We start from the raw sequence: 26,152 nt of genomic DNA, 5'->3' as shown, positions 1-26,152 counted from the left end.
CTCAATTCATATTGGTTCAGGCATTCTATTGAACACTTTTGATGCATAAAAAAACCTAGAATCTAGAACAAGGTGATCAGTCCTATTCTAGCATTAAGAGCATATGAATCAAAGAACCACAAAGAAAATAAAATTCCCAAACAACAATTAAACCATGAAATCATTTGATCCCCTACTTAGAACCCTAAAATCCAATTAGGTGACTACTCACACATATTGAAAGCAACAACAAAGAGAGATGAAGAAGACATAATTAAATTGATGAAAGAGGATGAATCTCTAATCTCCAGAATTGTCAAAGAGGATGAATCTCTAATCTCCAGAAGTGGCTTACAAAAGTCTCAAGGTGTAGAAAAACTCATAAAAAAAAATAGAATGTGTTGCTAATTAGGTCATTGGGTATTTATACCCTTATTAATATAAAAGAAATAAAATAAAAGTGAAAATAAAAAAATTCAGGAAAAGGAAATAAGTGTCTGGAACCCATACATAAAGACTACAAACTTTATTAGACTTCTCCAGACTTCAACAGATTTGTCTACAGACTTCACCACATTTGTCTACAAACTTCACCATACTTCTTCAAAATTCTCTAGAATTCAGCAGACTTGTCCATAAACTTCACCAGACTCCTCCAGACTTCTCTAGAATTGTTTACAAACTTCACTAAACTTTCCCAGACTTGTCTATAGACTTCACCAGAACTTTCCAGACTTCTCCAGACTTATCTACAGACTACACCAGACTTCTCTAAACTTGTCCAAACTTCATGATTTAGTTCAACTTGAAGACGTCCAAAAGTTACTTCCTGCTTCTTTATTCCGGTTAAGCTTCAATCCAACCAAAAGACTCCAAATCTAGCACATCGTCTCCATTCCTAATCACAACTCAAGAAAATACCAAAAAGACACAAAAAACGGACAAAGATGCGACAAATGACTCAAAACAAATACTAAATGAAGGACAAAAGACACCAAAAACACAATACATCAGATGGCTAAGCTGCTAGTTCAGCATGAAAGCTACCTCTCTATCTCTGTATTCATCCATCCTTCCTTTTATCCTGTTGGACCATCGTTCCATCTCGAGAAAATATTTGATGATTCCAAGGACAAGAAACAATCGGATATTTTAAGGTGGTTAGACAAGCAACCATCTAGTTCGGTTGTGTTCCTCTGCTTTGGGAGCATGGGGGGCTTAAGTGAGGAGCAAGTAAGAGAAATCGCAATAGTGCTAGATCGCAGTGGCCAACGGTTTCTTTGGTCTCTCCGTCGTGCATCTTGTTGGTGATTTAAGTTATTAATCAATAGTTATCTCACTAAAAATCACAACTTTTGGTGAATAGTCACAACTTTTGGTGAATGGTCACATTGTTTAAACATAAGGTTGCAAACGTACGTCAAAACCCATCAAGTATCATAAGTACTCTGCTTCTCCACAACAAAAACAGAGTTAGAAAAAGTTAGAAAGTGAGAGAGAAAAATCAGATTCACAAAAATCAAAGTTTAAGAAAACGTTTGGTGATAAACACAAAAACAAAACACAAATTCTATTTGTTTCTTTTGTATCTTAGCCTAGAACAAGAGAGAAATGTTTGCTTATCATATCCTACAAGAGATTTCGTGTAACCCTAGGCTTTAGAGAAGGGTCGAAATACTCTTTATGGAAAGTGCTCCTGTGCACGTTTCAATCATTATCCAAGTTCACCTTACACCGTTTCTACAACATTCTTAAAGAATATTTTCTGGTGAACTATGACAAGTGCATCGGTGCATGAGATGACTTCAAAGTTTGGCAAGTTGGATAAGTTCGAGGGAGTGGACTTTCGAAGATGGCAGAAGAATATGTATTTCCTTGTCACTACACTCAATGTGGTGTATGTTCTACCGTGATGGAAGATGCTGAGAAGGATTCTGTGGAGGAGACAAGGAAGCAACTAAAGTGGGAGAACGATGACCACATATGCCTTGGCCACATTCTTAACGGTATGTCTGATCCTCTCTTTGATGTCTATCAAAATGTCGAATCCTCAAAAGAACTGTGGGATGTAGAATCAAAGTACATGGTCGAGGATGCTTCTAGTAAGAAGTTCCCTGTTAGTAATTTTAATAATTACAAGATGTCTGATTCAAGGCCTGTTATGGAGCAATACAATGAATTCCTTCACATCCTAGGGAAATACGCTCAACACAACATGAAGATGGATGAATCCATCTCGGTGTCGAGTATCATCGGCAAGTTTCTGTCTTCATGGAAGGATTTTAGGCGCATGTTAAAACACAAAAAGGAAGAGTTGTTTCTTGTACAACTTGTTAGCCATTTGCGCGTAGAGGAATCTCTAAGGGTGCAAGAGGGTGGAAAACCCAAAGAGGCTGAACCTTCTTCAATCAATATGATGGAGGAAGGTGGGAGTTCTAAGATGAAGAATAAAGGGAAGAAACGTCCCTTTAATGACAACACTTTCGGTGGACCTAACAAAAAGCTTAAGGGCATTTGTTGGTTTTGTAACAAGCCGGGTCACTTTAGACGTGATTGTCGAGCTGCAAAGGATAAGAATAGAACGGGACAAAACCGTTCAGGGCAAGGGTCTAAGGACCAAGGCCAAATCACTCATGAAGGTCAGAATCTTGTAAATGATTCACATTCACATGTGTATTATGTATCAAACATTTTTAAGGCATTTTATATGCAGGATGATGGAGTGACGTGGTGGATTGACTCAGGTGCAACTACACATGTTTGCAATGATCGTGGCTGGTTCAAGACATATGAACTAGTTCAAGATGGCTCTGTACTTCATATGGGCAACGAGTCAACCGCTCCTATCCTAGGCCGTGGAAAAGTGGTGTTGGAGTTTAGTTCTGAGAAAAATATTGATCTCTATAATGTACCTCATGTACCCGGAAAGTAAGAACTTAGTCTCTTATATTGTTTTAAATAAGTGTGGTTATAAACAAGTGTATGATTCAGATAAGTATGATTTTATCTAAGGCTGGTGTCTTTGTTAGATTTGGATAATTTTGTAATGGCATGTTTATGCTTAATATTAATAAAGTGTGAGTTCTATTTACATGGCATGTTCTAGAAAAAATGATTCTTCTCTATGACATTTAAGATTAGGTCATGTGCACTATAAAAGAATGATTGATGTCTAAAGACGGATTGATTCCTAATTTTGACATAAATTTAGAGAAGTGTAGTACTTGTATGTTGACTAAAATAGTTAGAAAACCTTTTAAAAGTATTGAAAGGAATTCTAAGGTGCAAGAACTTGTACGTAGTGATCTATGTAATTTGCATGCTACACCATCTTTAGGAAAAAAAAAAGTCATTTTCATAGATGATCATACTCGTTTTTGTTATATTTATTTATTACATACTAAAGATGAAGCCCTAGATAAATTCAAAGTTTATAAAACTGAGGCTGAATTACAACATAGTGACTTGATTAAGAAGTTACGCATCGATAGAGGTGGAGAGTATTATGATCCTGTGTATTTTCAGTCTGTGAGAATTATACACGAGACTATGGCTCCATATACACCACAACAAAATGGTGTATCCGAGAGAAAAATAGAGTCCTAAAAGAAATGGTTAATTCCATGTTATCTTACTTGGGATTAAGTGACAGATTTTGGGGTGAAGCCATGTTAACGGCATGCTATTTACTAAATAAGGTTCCTAACAAAAGGAACAAGATTGCCCCATATGAATTTTGGTACAAAAAGAAACCAAACTTGAATTACCTTCGAGTTTGGGGCTTTAGGGCGGTTGTTAGACTACCCCAACAAAAGATTAAAACTTTGGGAGAAAGAGGTATTGATTGCATCTTCATTGGATATGCTGAGCATTCCAAGGCTTATAGGTTCTATGTCATAGAACCTAATGATTCTATATCGGTTAACACCGTGATTGAGTCAAGAGATGCAATATTCAATGAAACTCGTTTCTCATCAATACCTAGACCAAAGGATATGGTTCCTAGTTCAAGTGGAACAAATGAAGGAGATGACACACTCATTCATTCTAATGCGTCACCTATGTTCAAGTGGAAAAATCTTTCAGTCTCGATTTTCAGCTTTATTTAGTTGAGGGGTCAAAAGATGAGGTTGAATTTCAATATTCATATTGTTATCATGTTCATGAGGACCCTAGAACGTTTGATGAGGATATGAAGTCTCAAGACGTTACGTTTTGGAAAGAAGCGGTAAACGATGATATAGACTCCATCGTAAAGAATAATACATGGATCCTAACAGATCTCCCACCTTGTTGTAAGCCTTTAGGCTGCAAGTGGATCTTCAAAAATAAGATGAAAGTTGATGGAACAACTGACAAATTTAAAGCTAGATTGGTTATCCAAGGCTTTAGGAAGGTATCGATTATTTTGATACTTATGCTCCTGTTGCTAGAATATCTTCTATAATATTATTAATTGATTTGGCTGCTACTAATGATCTTATGATCCACCAAATTGATGTTAAAACAACGTTCTTTAATGGTGTTTTGGAAGAAGAAGTCTATATGAAGTAACCTGAAGGGTTTGTTATGCCCTGGAATGAGCAAAAGGTGTGTAAAATAATAAATTCATAGTATGAGCTGAAGCAATCACCTAAATAGTGGCATCAAAGATTTGATGAGGCTATTTTATCAAACATATTCAAGTTGAATCAAGCGGACAGGTGCTTATATAGCAAATATGATGATTCCGGTAATGGAGTAATTATTTGCCTATATGTTGATGACATGTTGATCTTTGGTACCAACTTAAGACAAGTAGAACTTGCAAAAGAGTTTTTGTCATCATATTTTGCCATGAAAGACATGGGGGAGGCGGATGTGATTCTTGGAATTCGGATCAAGCGTGAGAACAATGGCCTATGTTTATCTCAATCTCATTACATTCAAAAAGTGCTAAAAAGGTTCAATTATGAGAAATGTTCTCATGTGAGCACTCTTATAGATGCGAGTGTGAAGCTTATGCCTAATACGGGAAAAGCAATTTCATAACTTGAGTACTCACAACTAATTGGCTGTTTAATGTATGCCATGACAAGTACTACACCAGATATAGCTTATGCGGTAGGAAAGTTGAGTAGATATACTAGTAACTCTAGTACTCACCACTGTGAAGCTATAAGACGAGTGCTTAAGTACATGAAAGGAACCATAAATTATGGTTTGTCTTATGTCGGATTTCATTCGGTCTTAGAAGGATATTCTGATGCGAGTTGGAACTCCAACATAAAAAGTCCCTCTTCTATAAGTGGTTGGGTGTTCTTGCTCGGAGGAGGTGCCATTTCTTAGGCTTCTAGAAAACAAACTTGTATTACAAGTTCGACTATGGAATCGGAGTTTATAGCATTAGCGGCTGCTAGCAAAGAGGCGGAATGTCTAAGAAATTTAGTCTATGAGATTCCATTGTGTCCGAGACCGGTATCACCAATTTGTATACATTGTGATAGTAAAGCCACTTTGGCTAGAGCTTATAGCCAAGTGTATAATGGTAAGTCACAATACCTGGGTGTTAGACATAGCATGATATGTGAGCTGATCACTCATGGGGCAATTACCATAAAGTTTGTTCGGTCTGAGCAAAATCTAGCTGATCACTTGACTAAAAGGGTTAGCTAGAGACTTGGTGATCAAGTAGGGATGGGTTTAAAATCCATTTGAAAATTTTAATTGTGGGATACCCAATTCCCCTCTAATCCAATGTTAGATACTGAATTCAATGTGGAAAGCTTACAGTTGAAGATTGAAGCACTTGTTGTATCATCCCAAAGTAAGTGCTTGAACCTGCAAGAAAGGATTAGGTTGAAGTTCTCTTCTTAATAGATCTTTTGAAAAATTGCATTTGCAGGTGCAAGATTAAAAGATCTACCTATATGAGTATGAAGTGGAGCCACATGAAGAAGCTTGGACTTAGCTTCCTATATGCTCATGAATGGATTGGGACACATGGATTATAATAGTTAAAAGTATAAACACTTAGAGTAGTGTAGAAATTCATGTGTGTATTATCTTCATGTACCCAAATGAGTTGAAAGGATTCAATCCATTGGACATCCTAATTCTCGGGTATTTGGAATGTGTAATATTACTAAGACGTAAATTCAATCGTTACGATATTTACATTTATGCATGAGTTTGGTTTATGTGTGTAATTTTGTGAATCAAAGATTAAACTTAAATAGGGGAGGAATGTTGGTGATTTAAGTTATTAATCAACAGTCATCTCACTAAAAGTCACAACTTTTGGTGAATGGTCACAACTTTTGGTGAATGGTCACATTATTTAAACGTACGGTTGCAAAGTACGTCGATACTCATCGAGTATTATAAATACTCTGTTCTCCACAACAAAAATAGAGTTAAAAAAAGTGAGAAAATGAGAGAGAAAAACTTTGGTGATAAACACAAAAACAAAACACAAAATCTCTATTTGTTAATTTTGTATTTTAGCCTAGTACAAAAGAAAAATGTTTAATTGTCATATTTTATAAGAGATTTCGTGTAAGGCTTGAGAGAAGGGTCGAAATATTTTTTTAAAAAGTGCTCATATGCACGTTTCAATTATTATCAAAGTTTACCTTATATCGTTTCTAGGCCCGTCTGTACCCCATAAGGCCATGATAGAGTAGACAAATGTCATGGATCCATCACAAAAATCAAAAAAAAAAATTTAAGCAAAAGAGTCGAATTTTTTCAAAAAATAAAATTATTAAAGATTTTTAGATTTTTTTTTTAATTTGACAGAAACTCCATTTAAGTTTAAGATGCCATTTCTACAACACATCTCCGAATATTGGCGAGGCGATCAGTTAGTGGGAGCTGCCACGGTCATGGTGAAGGGAGAGGAGATAGACAGAGGGATCAGATGTCTGATGGAGCAGGATAGTTTACGTGAGGAAGAGAGTGATGGAGATGAGTGAGAAATGTCACGTGGCTTTATTGGAAGGTGGGTCGTCTCGGTCAGCTTTGAAAATATTTGTTCAAGACGTTAGGAAGGATATTGCTTGAAACTAGCTTATAAACCGGGCATGCAACGCTGAGTCGCAATATATATATATATATATATATATTAGAAGTCATGCTGTACGCATGTCTTTAACTTACAATATTATTTAATTTTAATAATTTGGAAATTATTAGTTTTAATTTGTGTACTCAGCAATGATTATTTTTCTGATTTTAAAAATGTACTGATCACTTTAATTTTTTTGTGTTCATTTGTTTTGTATTACTTGAGTTTTCCTTTTATATATAGTATTAGAGTATTTCAACACATAGAGAAAATTTTGATTGCATAGTAGAGTGTATAGTTTTTTCTCCGTTTAGATTTTCGATACATATTAGAGCATGTGCATTGGTGAGGGATTCATTAAGTTTCTCATCATATAATATTAATATTTTTATTGTATCAACTAATATTAATTTTAAATAATAGAAATAGATTGTTTAAAATTATGCATAATGGAACTTGTTAGAAAGCTAATTTTATTTTATTACTTATAAAAAAAATTAAAATTTTTAAAATAACAAAATAAACTATTTAATTAAGATTTTAAAGATTTGTGGATTTAGTTTATTATAATAAAATCTAGCTACTTAGGTAATGACATATGTCATTATATGTTAAACCTTGAAAATCGATTTTCCCTTTTTCAATTAAAATAATATTATTCTTTTTCATTTATTTTAATTATTAGAAACTCTATGACCAAATACAAATACACATGGTCTTAAGCATTCACCATCTTTTTCTTTTGTCGCTTGCGTTTATATTCATTACATGGGTTTTTATCCATTAGTAGAAATACTTAACACCTACCAAAGTTAATGGGATGACAAATTTAAACTGATTTCACATCAATGTAAGTTAATTTAATAACTTTATTTACTTGGATTCATTTTCATTATTAAAATTTCGTAAAAACAATTTTAATTTGTATTAGAATGTATAAATAATAAATTATGTTATGAGGGAGCAATGTGATTGCATTTTTTACCTCACTAAAAATTAACTGGTAAAAATATTTATTAAGTTCATTTTTGTTTATCTAAATTTCATATTTAGAATTGTATTCATTTAAGTTATATTCCAAAATTACATTTTTCTATAGATTTCGAACTGGTAATAAACAGTTATCATAGATGCAGTTGAATAAAATGAATAATCATTTTGTCGTATCTACTTAGAAGACAAACCGTAGAATATTATAATGTCAAATGTCATAATAATAAAATTTCTTAGAAAGTAAACTATTATATGTGAAAGTGGACAATGTTATAGGAATTTTTTTTGTTCTTTTATTTCTAAGATGGTTAATTCTAAAGCTATTTGATACTAAGATTCTTAAAAATATATGATATCAATATACAATTAGCATATACTACTCAAAACTATAGAAGTCAAATTAATAAGATATAGTATAGAAAAATACAACTCATATCGTACCATGATATAAAAAGACATTACAAACTTAATAACATGATTTTTTAAGCATATGATAGTAAACATACAATTTTCTTTTTTTATAATAGTTTTAAATACTTTTTTTTTTGCTTAAAGATGAAGACTACTAAGAAACTAAATTTACAATGGAGAAACTCATATGCATCCTCCAATAAGAAGAAGTTTTATTCTGTTTTACCACATGAATGTCAAAAAGGAAAAAAAAAAAGTTGAAATTCTAAAATATAAGAAAAGAACAGAACCTAACATGACCAACATATTAAATCATGATATAGTTCATTTTTCTCATGACGTAATAATATTAACACAACCAACAAACACGACAACCCTGAAGTAAAAATAAAACATGGTTCAAGGCTCTACCAAGTGAAGTTAAAGATTAGGGCATCAATTTTTTTGGGGCATATTTTAGGCCAAAAGTTTTAGTTTTTTTATGTAGGAAAAATTAAAATTATAATTATAAGTTCAGTTATTAACTCTAATAAAAAAGTTTCCATATTCAAAAAGTTTTAAAAGAATAATGAGTTATTTGGTAATATAATATTTATTTTCGTATGAATATTTAAATGAACATGAAAACATTGAAAAGAGAAAGAAAAATGTGAGCAAGAAAAAAACGAACTAAAATATGAAAATTATGAAAATAATTTTTTATATTAGTATATTTTATAATTTTTTTTACAATAATAAAAATGGGTTTTTAAAAAATATTCGCGTATGACATCCAAAATTGCCGGACCAGCTCATATAGAGTAGGAAAGATATACATACACACTCTAATGAATAAATAAATTTGTCAAACATTCTCACATATTTTTTTTTCTATGTAGTATTAATTTGAACAACAAATATGGTAACCTGCAAAAATAATTTAAAAATTATTCAAGAATACCTATTGAAATTTGGAAAGATATATAAAAATAATAAAATTCTTTATAGGAACCTAATGACTGAAATTAAATAATAATAACTGAAAAATTGTTTTTAAAAGAGAGTAATTAGGGATTGAATTCTAATTTCATGGAAAACAAAATGAATTCTACTTTTATGGAACAAAAAATTGGTAAGATCTAATGGAGATTAAATGAGTAAGCAATTATCAAATTACTTAGAGAAAACATCTCAGGATTAGATTATATAAGATTTAAGGCCATAACCTAAGCATAAATGAAAATCTAAAAATTTATGAATTTATAAGAGAATTTTGAGAACACATAAACATCCCACAGTCTACATAATTTAGAATCCTTTCTTGCCCATGATGAATCATTTATAAGATTGAAACCCAAAAATAAATTTTATATATAATTTAGAATCCGTTTTTGCCCTGAATCATACATAAGATTGAACCATGTATTTATAATTTCAAAATAAATTATAGTCAGTTTTTTTTCTAGGATGAAACCACAAACTGATAAATGGTGGCTTTAGATCAGAAAGGGTCTACAACTGGTTCTTATTAAAGAAGGGAAAAAGGAAATGTTAAAAGTTTTTTTTGTTTGTTTTATGGGCCTTTAATTACTTAGGTCCAAAGTACAAATGAATTTAATTAATTAGGTGCAAATGAAAATACATGTGTTAAATAGATAATATGTCAAGTGTACCTTCTTAGCAAAAATTGCTCAGAAAAACCTTTTAATATAAGATAATGTGTATGTCTCTTACGTGTGTTGTATTTATTTGAGTGATCAAAATAATATCAAATCTTTCAAGTACTATTGGTTCTAATATTCTATATACTCAAATAAAATATTCATAATTTATTAGAATTTTTTGTAACTTACATGAATGATGATTACAGCCTTACAGGCTTGCAGCTATTATTAAAATTGGAGTTATATCTTAACTCAGTCAAAGCATATAAACCAATGATAAATTTATGTGATTTGGTTTGAATAGTTATATAAATAATACTAATAAATTAAATAAAGTTATAAATACTCTCCAACGTGCAAGTTGTATAAAAGGTTCTAGAAGATATTAGAAAGTATGCTCTTGTGGTCTCAGTCTCGAGTCTAATATTGTTCTCAGCTCCAAATTTCAGTTAAATGTTGCATATCGTTGTAAAAAAGCTATTTTTTCCTTTTAAATCAAATTTAAAATTTCATTAAAAAAAATAGATTAGAAAGTATATATAGTAGATGCATGGATGAACGTCTTATTTCCCCCTTAAAACTATCATATTGTACCAGATCCACCCTGAACTTTCATCTCGTTCTATATCTAGTTCAAACTTAAGTTCTTCTTCTATTTTCTCTCTTATCGATAGTTCAATTGCTATTTCTCCCCAGATTAAAACTTCTCATCTAATTCTCCATAAATATGGTTTATATGGTTCACGGTTGGTTTAATATTTGGTTAACCAATTAACAAATCCTATTAACCGGATTAAACCTACTTTCAATCCGATTTCAAAATTAAACCCATCAAACCCAAAAATTAAAAATATCAATAAACCTAATTAATTTTCTTCATTATCTCCGACATGAGACTCCCCATACATAATTGTTTGCTATTGATCAAATCATGTACAACATCTAGCCCTTAAACAATGAAAGCAAGATTGTGAAGCAATCAACCATGGAGGAAAAATCCCAAAATCTCAAAATTTCAATTCCATATCAAAACAACAAAGCCCAAAAATCAAACTAAAAAACCAACCAACGAGACACACCACCCAACTCTCTCTCTCTCTCCAAATTCCCAATTATCACGTTGAACAAATTTGAACGATTCACCAAATAGTGATCTCATATTCTTTGGAATTGATCTTGTGATTGAAGTTCAAGACTTCTGAATTTCAAATTCAATCAGAAACCCAAACCCAGATTTTTTTTTTCTTTCTATTAATTGCCAAACCCAGAAATTAAAAAAATGAGAATCAAAGAAATGAGAAACCATTGCATATTTGAAGAAGTAAAAACAAAAAAAAGGAATTGAAAGGATTGTGTTTAAAGTAGACCTTGATTCTCCTGTTATTAGGCATGAATTCACGGATGGTGTTTTCTTGATCCTCGTAACGGAAGGTAGAAGAAGAACCCGGTCAAGCAGAAGAAGATATTGGATTTATTTATGGGTCGGGTCTGGTTTAAAAATTGGTTTCATACCAAATTTGTGTCGGTTATTTTTGGGTTTGGTTTGTAAACCATTTAAACCGAGAAAATTGGGGAAATTGATAGAAAACTATCAATTCGGGGAAAAATAAACGAAAAATTTAAGTTTGAGAGAGATATAGAACGAGGCCAAAGTTCGGAGTGGATCTGGTACGATATGATAGTTCTCAAGAGGAAATAGGACGTTTTCCTAGATGCATCATCATGTGTCTTATGTGGCAGCATGAGTGTTGTGTGTGATTTTTTTTTTACTCTCTCTATAAAATACACGTAATTTGATCAAAACATAAAAATAGAAGTTCATAGCCATAGTTTTTTTTTCAAAAAAAATTGTTTTTCTTACAAATTCCCTATTAAAAAATTACTATGTTTAATTTAGAATATCATATATGTTTCTTTTGATTTCGCAAATAGTAAAAACGAAAGTACATGATACATAAATTTTTATATTTGACCTTAGTTAAACTCAACTTAAAAGGTAATGATATTACTAAAAACAACCATAGTACTGAACCGACGTTCAATAAAAGTGGAGAAACTCATTTTGATTCTACATATGACGACAATATTATCTACGGACCATATCCATCAAAAATCAAAGAAGTCTAGCTACAAAAATTGAAACTGATGGAAAGTGACTTAATTATTCGGCACAAAACATGGAGCTAAGCAAAAGAAGCCGAGAACTATTTACTATTTAGTGGAGCTTATATCATCTCGATGATTCAGACAAAAGCACAGAAACGAAAGAGGACACAGAAAAGAAAACAAAAAAAATAAAACATGAAAGTTGAGCTTGTCTTCATCCCTTTAGTTGCAACCGGGCATCTCAGATCAGCCGTGGAGATGGCTAAGCTACTAGTTGAGCAAGAGACCCGCCTCTCTATCTCCGTAATCATCCTTCCTGGAGGCGAAGTGGGTGTTCTCTCCGCCCCACCTAACGACCGCCTCCGCTACGAAGTCATTACCGACGAAGATCAACCAAACTTCGATCCGGCGAGGCCTGAGTTCCATATAGAGTATCACGTACCAAAAGTGAGAGACCTCGTTGAAAAACTCGTCAACGACTACTCAACGAAACCAGATTCGCCGAAGGTCGCTGGGGTGGTCGTCGACATGTTTTGCACGTCCATGGTAGACGTGGCTAACGAGCTAGGTGTTCCGAGCTACTTGTTTTACACTTCGAGCGCAGGGAATCTCGGACTTAAACTTCACATCCAGATGTTGTACGATGACAACAAGTACGATATAACCGAAAGTGATTTTGAAGACACATCAGATGATGTGCTGGACGTTCCTAGCTTGACTCGTCCGCTTCCGGTGAAGTGCCTTCCTCACGCTTACGCATCTAAACAATGGCTCCCACTGTTTGTTAACCAAGCAAGAAAATTCAGAGAGATGAAGGGTATTTTGGTAAATACTGTTGCTCAGTTGGAACCATATGCGTTAAAGTTTTTATCGAGTGGTTGTGATACTCCTCCTCCTTATCCAGTAGGACCACTGTTGCAACTCGAGAACGGAGTTGGAGTTGGTGATTCCAAGGACGAGAAGCAATCAGAGATTTTAGGGTGGCTTGACAAGCAACCAAACAGATCAGTAGTGTTCCTCTGCTTCGGAAGCATGGGAGGCTTCCGTGAGGAACAAGCAAGAGAAATCGCCATCGCCCTAGAACGAAGCGGCCACCGTTTCTTGTGGTCTCTCCGTCGTGCATCTCCCAATATATTCAAAGAACCTCCAAGAGAGTTTACGAATCTTGAAGAAGTTCTCCCGGAGGGGTTCTTTGATCGGACAAAGGAGAGAGGAAAAGTGATCGGATGGGCTCCGCAGGTGGCCGTGCTAGCTAATCCGGCGGTTGGAGGTTTCATTACTCACGGTGGGTGGAATTCGATCCTCGAGAGTCTTTGGTTCGGTGTTCCCACGACGCCATGGCCGTTATACGCGGAACAGAAGTTCAATGCATTCGAGATGGTGGATGAGCTTGGTCTAGCTGTGGAGATAAGAAAGTATTGGCTAGGTGATCTTATTGCGGGATCGGGAAAGGAGACGGTTTTGGTGACAGCAGAGGAGATACAGAGGGGAATCATGTGTCTAATGGAGCAGGATAGTGAGGTGAGGAAGAGAGTGAAAGAGATGAGTGAGAAATGCCAAGTGGCTTTGATGGATGGTGGATCGTCTCAAACTGCGTTGCAAACGTTTATTCAAGACGTTACGAAGAATATTTCTTAACATGATCGTAGCTAGGGAAATGGCTCATGTAACGCTCTTGAATGATAGGCATGTCTTTTATGTTTGTGATGGATCCTTTGAACGGTCATGAGAAAACAATGTTTCTAGAGTTTGTGATTTATTATGTGTTCAGTAAGTATGCACCTGAATGCTATTAGAGCATGGGCATTGGTGTCCCTCAGATTTTCAAGTAATCATTAAACTTTTTATTGAAATTAGATCTATTAAGTCATAGCATATAAATTTTTTCTTCACCAAATCAGTATATAAAATAGTACTAGCAATTGAATATGTAAAAAAATGCTATTAGAGCATGGGCATTGGTGTCCCTCAAATATAATAAGATTATTTTCAGAGTTTTTAAGTTTGGTATGGACATTGGTGTCCCTCACATTTTGGTCCCCCAGCATGCAATACAACTACAATGAGACACAAGAGAAAGCATCAAAGGTCATCGCCAGCCATACGAAGCTAAATCACACTTGACTATTGCTTAGTTAAGTTACCTGAATAACTGACGGCAAGAGCAGAGAAAAGAGCCATTTGAACTGCAGTCCCTGCAAGTAGGAGAAGCAAAGAAACGAGTCAAGGTTGATTCTACAATATAATCAATCACCGTTTACAGTTTCAGTTCAAAACATTCTAGATAGTTTCTCTAGACTACTACACTGAGCAGCATAAACTTATCAGAGTAATATCAGCTCAAGTGATTAAACAAAACAAACAAATTCATATCAAAACGTTTTCAGCATTCTGTGACTGTAAACAAGTTGCAGAACCACAAATGCTGCCACCATGGTTCATATCTTCAATTAGTAAAAACCAGGAACAAAATCAATCCAGTAACCATGGAAGCTACACAAGTTCCAAGCACTGAAAAAGTGACAATGGCTCCAAAGTTTGAAAAGAAAGGTTTCTGCATAAAAACCCAGCAACAACGTAAGCATCATCAAGAATTCGAAAGCAAGAATGCAATATCTGATGGTAAAACAAGAAAAGCAATAAGTACAGGAGAGGTATCTGCACTTACAGGTTGCAGACTGAAGCCTGACTGGGTGCAAACAAGTACGTCAAGGAAAAACAACATATTTGGATGCCAAATTGAGAAGATCATGACACACAGAGACGTAAGTGTAAACTAAAGGCAAGAACATTAGCAAATACAAAACTCGATAGACTCTTCTTCTGAGATAACATCGGCTTTGTCAAGATACCTGCATCACACCGGTTACCTTGTCAAACCAAACAAAGCTATACGTTCCTCAAAAGTTAATGAAGCGGATTGAAAGTTTTTTACTTGCTATCATTGGTATGCTCGATTTTTCTACTTCCAGCAATAGCAGAGTTCTTGTCTTGTGTTTCATTAGCTGCTCTATAACCAACATACAGAGCTATAAAATGCTACAATTAGTCTTATAGTAGTTATAGTAGTAGTCAAGTATCTTCCCCAGTAAGCATCGGCTAAGATAGCTCCAATGAGAGGAGTAAGATAACAAGTCCCTTGCCATGTAGTAACGTTTGTAGCAGCGGAAACGTTTCCTTGATGTAGCTTAGTAGTGAGGTAAGTGATAAGATTCCCAGCAATACCATAGTAAGCTAGCCTCTCACAGCATTCATTACCAAGAATGAAAGGACAAGCTTTCCAGTTCCCTGTTTTCTCCTTCAATGGTGGGTTCCATTAAAGTCTACCGAACCATCTTCAGCATACAATTTTGCTTCCTGGTTCCAAAACAAAATCACAAAACATTGGAATCATCACCTAAATATAAAAACGATCATAAGAACAACACTGGGATCAGATAAAACAGTGATTACCCAGAAACTATCTCAATAAATCCAGAAATGAAAAGCATAAGATCAACCTAAAGTCCAGATTTTTTTTTTTTTGGAATTCAGCAGAAACCTAAACATGCGAAATCAAAATTAGCTAAACCTAATTGATCAGAAATTGAACAAACCTGTGAAATTAAACCTTCTTCGATGAGAGGTCTTTGCTCTTCTTCGATGGAACCCATCGTCTGAATCTTCGCTACGAAACCAAATTTAGACGCTGCCACGTGTAACAAAGGACGGAGAAAAATACGTCCCCTTTGGAGGAACGTTTTTTTGATAATTGTTTCATTTCTATTTAAATTTAAAATTTTTATACTGAAGGACGGGACAAAACTATGCTGATGCACATGGTCTTAGAGATACTATTTACCTCAATTGCCTAAATATTAAATTTCACCTTGGAACATATGGTTTTCATGGTCACTTGTCTGACGCAACGTTTAGGCGTCAATTGTCATGGTTTAATTACTTTGCTCAACAATGAACATTTTACCCCAAACCAAAGAAAAATATCAACAATTAAGAAAACTAAAACTCACACAATATATAAACAGATAAATAGCTATTTGACTTAATTCATTTTAATTATAAATGATTTGATATACATTTTAATTTGAACATAATATAAATGATTTGATATAAAACAAAAACCCTAATCTCACTTTCTCCTCTTAACTTTTGTTATCGACGTAACGTAAGTATAGAAGAAAGGGGTCTTGTATATACTAATGGGCCTGTGACTAGAGATGTCAAACGGGTATACCCGCGCCCAAACAGACTGACCGTGATGGTCTCGTTTTTCAGTGATCCGCCGTGGACAGGTCCGCCACGGGCGGGAGGGGCAACGTATCAATGTCCATGCCTGCTCCGCTTAGTTTTGCGGACTAATGGGCATGTCCGCGGGCATCTCTTCTTCTCCTCCACCAAGCTCCGTACGACCGTGAACAACAAATACAGTAAAACCTCTATAAATTAATAATGTGGGGATTTTGAGATTTTATTAATTTATAGTGATATTAATTTATCCATAAATTAATAATTATTAATTTATCGTATAAATTAATAATTATTAATTTATAGGAATATTTTTGTAAAATACAATATTATTCACTACATTAACTTTTAAAATATTTCTAGATGTAAATTTGGAATTTTTTCCTTAAAATCATATACTTTTTTAGAATTTTTCTTTATATAAAATTCCTTATGCTTTGATATAACATATTCAATTATGTTAACATTCATATTTCTATAGAACCTGTGTCTTTATTTGTAGACACGAACGTGAACGTACGAGCTATTCTCGTCTACTATTTTTTTTCTTTACACAAAATCTTAGCTATGGCTTCTCATCTAAAAGGTGTTGCAAAAGCAACCATGACAGACCAAATACGCAAAGAGTTATGTGAGTACAAAAGAGATCATACCAAATATACTCAAAAAGAGTTGCAATTGTGGATTCAAGAAAAATTTCAAATTCAAGTTAGCCAAGGTACAATCTCAAACACACTCAAAAGATCAGATGAATATCTTTCCACCAATCTGGAATCCAGAAAAGATATCAAACGTCACAAACCAGCAAAATATCCAGAGATGGAGAAAGTTCTTTTTGAATGGTTTCTTCAATACCAAGATCGTGTGAATATGACCGGAGAACTAATTTTAGAGAAGGCAAAAGTGACTATGAAACTTGTATACCCGGAACAAGATTTTGAGCACCAATTTTCTCAAGGCTGGCTTGAAAAATTCAAATTACGACACGGTATCAAGCCGTTTCGTCGGTTTGGAGAAAGCGGTTCAGTTGATGTTGAAGACATGGAAAAGAAGCTGGAAGCTATAAGAGGAAAAATAGATAAGTTTTCTAAGAAAGATGTTTTTAATATGGATGAAACTGGTTTGTTTTATAGGTTACAAGCTGATCATTCTCTTGCTACAAAACAACTTGAAGGCAAAAAACAAGACAAAGAAAGGTTAACTGTTGTTATTTGCTGTAACGAGGATGGGTCTGAAAAAAATCCCTTATGGATTATTGGAAAATATGCGAAGCCGCGCTGCTTCAAGAATGTCAACATGAATAGCTTGAATTGTCATTATCGAGCCAACAAAAGAGCTTGGATGACAAGTGTTATTTTTGAAGAATATATTCGCTGGTTTGATCAGATAATGCATGGTAGAAGGGTTTTGTTTGTGGTAGATAATTGCCCAGCACATCCAAGAAATATTGAAGGATTACATAATGTTGAGTTGTTTTTCTTGCCACCTAACATGACGTCAAAAATCCAACCTTGTGATGCTGGAATAATAAGAGCTTTTAAAATGCATTATCGAAGGAGATTTTACCGTGAGGTTTTAGAAGGATATGAGTTGGGACAATCTGATCCAGCTAAGATCAATGTTTTGCATGCTATCAATTTTGCGGTCTCTGCTTGGACAACTAATGTCCATGGAGAGACAATAGCAAATTGTTTTCGACATTGTAAAATTCGTTCAAGGGATGCCGTATCAAGAAATTCAGAAGAGGAATCAGTTTGTGAAGATGGTATGCAGGAACTTGAAGTGGTGATTAATAATCTTGGTTATCGAAATAAAATGGATGTCAATAGTCTACTCGACTATCCAGGTGAAAACGATGCATGCTCAGAAGTTCAGAGTTTAGAAGAGATTGTGGTTTCTGTCATTAATGTTGATGAAGAAGCTGAAGACGATAATGTGGAACCTTTGGAACCAGTTACACGTAAGGAAGCAATTATCGCGTCTAGAACTCTTCACAACTTTTGGATGCAAATCGAGAAGACAACACCAAGAGTTTTTGATGCAATAAGGAAAATCAGAGATGAACTCCAACGAGATTCCAACTTTAAGAAAAGACAAACAACACTAGATTCATATTTTACAAAATTGTCTTAGTATTTATGCCTATGATTTATGATTATTAATTTATGATATTATTGGGACTATATTTTATAAGGAGATTTCGAAAAAATTATTATCTTATTATCTTATCGAATATTGTTAATTTTTACACTGGCCCGACTTGGGACCAGCAAAATTTATTAATTTATAGTGTTTATTAATTTATAGAGTATTAATTTATAGAGGTTTTACTGTATGCAACTATGAAACAACTATGCATTTGAATAATGTGATGTCGTAGAACATTGAGACTCCCTCTACCGATTAACATCAACATAGCAAAACAAGTAGAACTATAAACAACAAATGAAGATGTTTAAACTGAAATTTAAATCAAATAAATAGTAAACTGAAAGTATTAAACCAATACAGCGGTTACCTGTAGGCGCAAGACGTGAACCCAGAATCTCAGAAGCAATTTGGAGATCATCGCTCGATAGTACTGCCTCTATTCCAGCCAATGGTAAGCCCATAACCTCATCATGAAACCTGTACAAGATGGTAACACATGAATCCAAAGAATTATATAAGACTTGACTAAATGAATTTCAAAAGCAATCGTAATTGGAACTTGTGGAAACAAGAGAATCTCGTAAAAATGACATCAACATAGCAAAACATATAGAACCAATGTTCTGAAGAAAAGGCAATGAAACGTTCTTATGAACAATATATGTATATCTAAAGCTAGCTAGTAAAGAAAAAAAACACCTACAATGTCACGAGTTCCAAGAGAAGAGGAGAAAGGTGATTAACATACAGTTCCAAAAGCTAGTATTCATGTCACGAGTTCTAAATCCATGGTCCAAGACATCAGAAACTGCTACTTCTATTATATTTGCTGTGTTTTCTTCTTTCAATTTGTATTTCAAAAACATTGTAGCTAATAGAACGGTTGCCATGAGATTCACTGTGTCCTGCAATCCACAATGTTTGATTATATTGCAACCGATTACATGAGTGGTTTTGCGTCAGTGTCATGTATATAAGATCGAGATGCAACCTTCCCGTAGTGTTTAAGATCAAGCTCTCTCTCATCAACAAGCAATCACTTAGCAACTTATATGTCTTTACCTCACATCGAGGAAATAAGATGATTCATGGAAATTGTCTCTCAGTCTCGTTTTTATGAAAACGTTGGTTGTCATAAACCTCTGCTGCAACTCCAAAACAGCACAAATATGTGCAATCATTCCTCTCTGGTACAACTTCTCAGACATAATCCGATTCATCCCTAGATCACCTTGAACAATTTATTTAATTTAGTCGACATGTTGAGGCTTTACACATACAACATCATAATTCCTTAATGAACTAGAGAAGTTAGAACCAAAGAATAATCCAGATAAAGTATTGAAGACCACAAAATTTCAAAAAAACAACCCAATCAAAACTTACAACAAATCTGAATTAATGAACTAATGAATCATCAAAACCTGAATCTCGGCTAAATTACAACAAAAAAACCAGACAAAAGTACCTGTCGTGGCTACAAGATAGCTCTTCTTACACTCATGGCGGCAATTTCTTGGCTTGCAACGGCTTAGACTCATGGTGGCAATTCACGTCAATTGATATGCCATCTCTCGATCATTGATTCATTTCGTACCATTCTTTACCCATATTCATAAGAAAAATCTCCCAATTCATGAAGATTCAAGATGAATTGACACAGGTTCAAAGAACCGGAGAAGACAAAAGATTCTTCGGACCACCCGCAAACCCGCGGTCGCCGGCGGACAAAAACCGCCTGACCCGCAAACCAAACGGGTCGAGTCCGCGAGACTCGCTCTTTTTTGGGCATCAATTTAAAGGCCCAAGCCCGCCCCGCTAAGTGACATATCGGGCATGGCCCGCAGGCTTTAGGCCCGTTTGAAATCTCTAGGCCTGTCCAACGAACAGAGTTCTGTGAATGAAGCCGAAACAGCTACTAGAGCTCTTGTACATATCTGCTTGTTGTTGGCATCATTCGTATAACAGTCAGCGAACGTTATCCCTTCGAAGATTCAGGCAAAAGCACCGAGAAAAAAAAAAAATGAAGAACATAACATGAATTTTGAGCTTGTCTTCAACCCCTATCCTGGAATCGGTCATTTCCGATCAACGGTGGAGTTGGCAAAGCTGCTAGTTGAGCATGAAAGCCACCTCTTTATCTCAGTATTCATACTTCCTTTCATTTCCGGAGGCGAAGTCGGTGCTTCCGATTACGTTGCAGCACTCTCCGCCGCATCTAACAACCGCCTCCGCTACGAAGTCTTCTCCGCAGGAGATGAACAAACCTCCGAGCTTACGAGTAATGATGTCCATGTCGAGAACCAAGTGCCAAAGGTTAAACGCGCCGTCGCAAAACTCGTCGACGAGTACTTGACGCTACCGGACTCTCCGAGGATTGTTGGGTTCGTCCTAGACATGTTCTGTACCTCAATGATAGATGTGGCTAACGAGTTTGGTGTTCCGAGTTATATGTTTTACACATCGAGTGGAGGAGTACTCGCACTTGGATATCATATTCAGATGTTGTACGATGAGAACAAATACGATGTAAGTGAAAGTGATTATTTAGACTCGGAAGCTGTGTTGAACGTTCCGAGTTTGAGTCGTCCTTATCCGGTGAAGTGTCTTCCTCACGCTCTTGCATCTAAAGTGTGGCTCCCCTTGTATGTATGCCAAGCTAGAAAATTTAGAGAGCTGAAGGGTATTTTGATTAATACTGTTGCTGAGCTTGAACCTTATGTGTTGAAGTCTCTTTCGAGTGGTGGTACTCCTCCTGTTTATCCTGTTGGACCATTGTTGCATCTGGAGAACCATGTTGATTGTTCCAAGGATGAGAAACAATCGGATATTTTACGGTGGTTAGACAAGCAACCACTTAGTTCGGTTGTGTTCCTCTGCTTTGGGAGCATGGGAGGCTTAAGTGAGGAACAAGTAAGAGAAATCGCAATCGCCCTAGAGAGAAGTGGCCACCGGTTTATCTGGTCCCTCCGTCGTGAATCTACTAATATATTTAAAGAACCTCCTAGAGAGTTTACGAATCTAGAAGAAGTTCTTCCGGAAGCTATGCTGCACCGAGACGGGGACGAGAACGGGAAACGGGTGATGGGACGGGGACGGGAAACGGCGAAGTAAATATTTAGGGGTACGGGTACTGCAAGGGTATGTCAGTTTTATAATATATAAAATATAAAAATATCCATATATTAGTAAAATAAAATAAATAAAGTCACTTATAAAAAAAATTTCATGAAACAAAACATGACTATAATATATTAAATAATAGTTAAAATAAATTATTCTTTGAGAAACTCATTCTCAAGATCGGGCTCATCTAATGAAAGATTAGCAAACTCCAAAAATCCGACATCTTCCATGGTATCATATGAATCTCCACCAACATCCCACATCTTGGTCTTTTCATCCTCATATTGACCAGAATTCCTTGATAAGTGGCGTAGATTGTTGTGGATGTAAACCAAGTCTTCAACACGGCTTGGATTTAACTTATTTCTTCTGAGTGAGTGAATAAAGTTGTAAGTACTCCAATTGCGCTCAGCATGATGAACTAGGTTGACCAAGCAATTTAAAAGCCAAAGCTTGGAGACATGGAGTATCAGCACCAAAGTTAGCCCACCAACGAATGGGTTCCATAGTACCCATTCCTACAATGCATGATAAATCTGCAAAATGACCAGTCCTCATGGAGAATAATGCATACTCATTAATAACCTTAGTATGCTCATCATCATTAGAAAACAATCTTCGAAAGCATTTCATCCTCTCACGAGAGATTTCACCATCTCTATGGGGACCTTTTCTTGTAGCATCCTCATTAAGCCATACATCACTATAAAATCTGCAACAAATGAAAACTATTATATATTGTCAATGAAATAAAATAAAAAAGTTAAACACATAATTTAAAATTTACCTAGTATTTAAAGAGTGAGCTAGACAATGTAGGGGATGTTATTCTTCGTCCAACGAGCCACTAAGATCTCATAAACAACAGTGTAAAAGACACTATATTCAGACATTTGACGGTTTTCTTTCTTGTAGATCTCAAGCTTCACCTTCTCAATCATAGAATCCCACATCTCATACACCAAATGAAGGCATGGCTTGTTAGTGTCACAAAACCTAATCATATCATATATAGGTCTTGTGAAATCAATGATATAAGAAACTTTTTCCCACCAATCATCATCCACAATCTTCTCTTTAACAAAGCTTGCTCTCCCCCAATTATCCTCTTTATAAGTAGACCACTCCTCACTTATGACCATAGCTTCAAGACCTCTTTTGATAAGCTTCAATCTCTTAAGCATCACAATGATGGAAGCAAAACGAGTATCAGCAACTGATAGTAATTTAAGAGGACTGACCTTGTTGAACATTGACAGCCTCATGTTGTGGTTCATGATGAAATTTTTTATTGCCATCGCATCGTCATGAATTATTGTTATCCAACTGCATTCATCATATGTTACGACATTCGTTTCCACATTCTTTTCTGCACATATGTTCTTCAAGGCCAGATTAAGTGTATGGACAACACATGGTGTCCAATAGATGTGAGGAAACATGCATTCAATAATCTCACCGGCTGCCTTACAATTTGCTGCATTATCAGTGATGATTTGCACGACGTTTTGATGACCCACCTCATTGAGAACCTCTTTCATCAAATCAGAAATGAAGAATTTATCTTTCACTTCGCCAAAACAATTCACAGCCTTGAGAAATATAGGACCACTAGCAGAAGTAGCAATGAAATTAATCAGAGGTTTTCTTGTAGGATCACTCCAACCATCTGACACAATCGTCAATCCTTTTTCTTTCCATGTTAGCTTTAGTGGTTCTAATAACTTCTCAACATGAGTTCTCTCTTTCTGTAGCAAAGTTGTCCTCAACTTATTATAACCAGGAGACACATAACCATCAATGTTGTGGGAAGCAGCAAACTGGTAGGACCTGTGATAATGCGGATTTCTTGCAAGATTAATTGGCAATCCTCCTGTGTAAAACATCCTTGCAATTTCCTGATCCAACTGGTCTCTGATTTCAATACCAAATGCTTTCTCAATAGGGGAGATGACAAACTTTCTTTTTTTAGAGCTAAAACTTGTTTCACAAGGTAAAGGAACCTCTCTAGCTCCACTCTCGTTTTTCTTCTTCTCAAAATCGTCTTCTAACCCTTGCATCTTTTGTCTTTCACTCTTAGTTACTTTCGGACAAGAATTTACACCAGCGTTTTTCAATCCAAGCAGATGTGCTCTCACTCTCGAATAAGATCCCCCCTTGGTTTCATTACATATCTTACACTTAAACTTCCAAGTTCCTCCTGTTGTTCCTTGTTTCTGAATTTTAGTCACGTAAGCCCATAATGGAGCTTCACCGTTTTGACTAGATCCACTATCAATATCGACATTATCACTGTTTTCTTGAGTAGCCATATCAATAATCAACCTACATATAAATATTAAAAAGTTACGTAGACGTAAGTTAATAATCAAGCAACGCTTATAAAATATATAATCAAACAATATAAAATATATAAACGTAAGTTACGTAACTTATCAACTACTATGTTTATAAGTTTCGTTGTTTCGATCTATAAACACTGATTAAACAAAGATTTGACTTATATTAAATTATTAAGAAGCTTGAGAGTTGAGACATACCTTTTGCAGAGCTAAACAGAGAAGTTTGTCTTCACCAAAAATAAAAAACAGAGAAGTTTGTGTGTTTTGGTTTTGCGATGAACAACGTCGACGTGAAGTAAGAATGCAAAAATATGAGATATATATAGCATTGATATTTGTAAACCCTAATTAGACAATATTTAAAAGGTTAATTTTCCTTTTCTTTTTTGGACAATGGAAGAAAAACAGTTAAATTTTCCTATTTTACAATAGAAACGTTTCAGAAACGTTTTTGATTAGAACCGTTGCCGTCCCCATAAACTGTTGCCGTCCCCCACCGTGTGCGAAACGTCCCGGAGACGTTTCCATGCCGTTTCTTCGCAGTCCCCGTACCTAAAACGTTTCCGAGACGGGAAACGTCATGGAACTGCCGTCCCCGTGCTTCATAGTCCAGAAGGATTCTTTGATCGGACGAAAGATCTAGGAAAAGTGATCGGATGGGCTCCTCAAGTGGTCGTGCTTGCGAATCCGGCTATTGGAGGATTCATCACTCATTGTGGGTGGAATTCGATGCTAGAGAGCCTTTGGTTTGGTGTTCCAACGGCTGCATGGCCATTATATGCAGAGCAGAAGTTTAACGCTTTTGTGATGGTGGAGGAGCTTGGATTGGCGGTGGAGATAAGAAAATACTGGCGAGGCGATCATTTACCGGGACCGGCAACGATTTCGGTGAAAGCGGAGGAGATAGAGACAACAATCAAGTGTCTGCTGGAGCAGGATAGTGAGGTGAGGAAGAGAGTGAAAGAGATAAGTGAGAAATGTCATATGGCTTTAACGGATGGTGGATCGTCTCAAACTGCATTGCAAACGTTTATTCAAGACGTTATGAAGAACATTTGCTTGACATGATTAGCTATAGAACTTGTCAAGGTTGAGGTGCAAGATGCTGAGAGTAAGGACAGTCCGAGCCAGTTAACCACAGCCGGAAAACAATATGGATTTCTCCAATGATTTGAGCTGTGATGCTTGTAAGATAGCAAATGATTTAGAGGACAATTTGGATTTCTCTAATGATTTAGACGACAATGCGTGAAATGGTTTTTATAATTATGTGTAATTGATGGAGATGAAACGAAAATCTAAAGAAAGGTAAACAAAGAGATAAGCAATGGTACTATTAAATGAACATAAGTGCAAACAACACAAAGCATCGAATCAATATACAAACAGCATATAATTTGTATGCAATTGCTGTATAATTGACACTCTAATGTTTTCTTGGTTTCTTCCACCTACCTACTTAGCTATTCTCACGAATTCGTCGATACTATTTAAATCGTTTTAAACTCCTCTAGCATATTTTTCGAACACATATTATTTATGTTCAAGAGTGATATCGAAAACCACTATTTTTTTGGTAAACTTGGAAACATGTTTACATAATCAATTACTCTAACTATCAAAATCATCTAAACAAGAATAAACATTTAACAAAAAATCACTCTAATATGTCAAAAAGTTGTAGATTATCTAATATCTCAACTAGATCTAGATGCTCTTTACCTCAGTTGCCTAAAATTAAACTTCATCTTTTACTTTTTCAAGAGAAATGCAATCATGTCATATTCAATAGGGAAAACGACTCAAAACTACCTTAGGTTTGGAAAATGGACTATCGTGGTGATTTCTACACCATGAGATTCTCTGCCTTGAGGTTTGATGTACAGCAATAATTCGGAAACATGTTTTTTTCACCACAAATAATAATGCAAAAACACCGAAAACTTTCGTTACGTCCGTCATCAATATGTGGTTCCTCCTTTGATTAAATGGAATGCCTTTAATGACAAGTATTCAAGTAGTTAAGACCGCAACACAAACTCATAATTCTGTTGTCCGAGAGCTTGTGGTCGAGTGGTAGGGAGCAGGACTGGGACGTTACAGCGTTT

The 26,152-nt window shown here is 35.3% G+C and overlaps 2 protein-coding genes and 1 pseudogene across 3 annotated transcripts; all 3 read left to right on the top strand.

Moving 5' to 3' along the window:
• Positions 1-12,024: 12,024 nt before the first annotated feature.
• LOC104766082 (UDP-glycosyltransferase 71B7 pseudogene) lies at positions 12,025-14,033 on the top strand (annotated as a pseudogene). Its single transcript, XR_015591523.1, has one exon. The product of XR_015591523.1 is annotated as a UDP-glycosyltransferase 71B7 pseudogene (transcript).
• A 2,959-nt stretch (positions 14,034-16,992) lies between these two features.
• On the top strand, positions 16,993-18,558 carry LOC147920416 (CENP-B homolog protein 2-like). The gene has a single exon (XM_087501062.1). It carries the CDS (start codon positions 16,993-16,995, stop codon positions 18,556-18,558), a length of 1,566 nt encoding a protein of 521 aa, XP_087357188.1.
• A 2,055-nt stretch (positions 18,559-20,613) lies between these two features.
• Positions 20,614-25,112, top strand: LOC104767725 (UDP-glycosyltransferase 71B7-like). Its single transcript, XM_019240878.2, has 2 exons — positions 20,614-21,623; positions 24,653-25,112. The coding sequence occupies exons 1-2, from the start codon at positions 20,614-20,616 to the stop codon at positions 25,110-25,112; spliced, it is 1,470 nt and encodes a 489-aa protein (XP_019096423.2).
• The last annotated feature ends 1,040 nt before the right edge of the window (positions 25,113-26,152 follow it).

The sequence above is a fragment of the Camelina sativa genome, chromosome 19 (genome assembly GCF_030686135.1).
Source record: "Camelina sativa cultivar CO46 ecotype springtype chromosome 19, ASM3068613v1".
NCBI lineage: Eukaryota > Viridiplantae > Streptophyta > Magnoliopsida > Brassicales > Brassicaceae > Camelina > Camelina sativa.
This window is presented reverse-complemented; position numbering and strand designations above follow the sequence as displayed.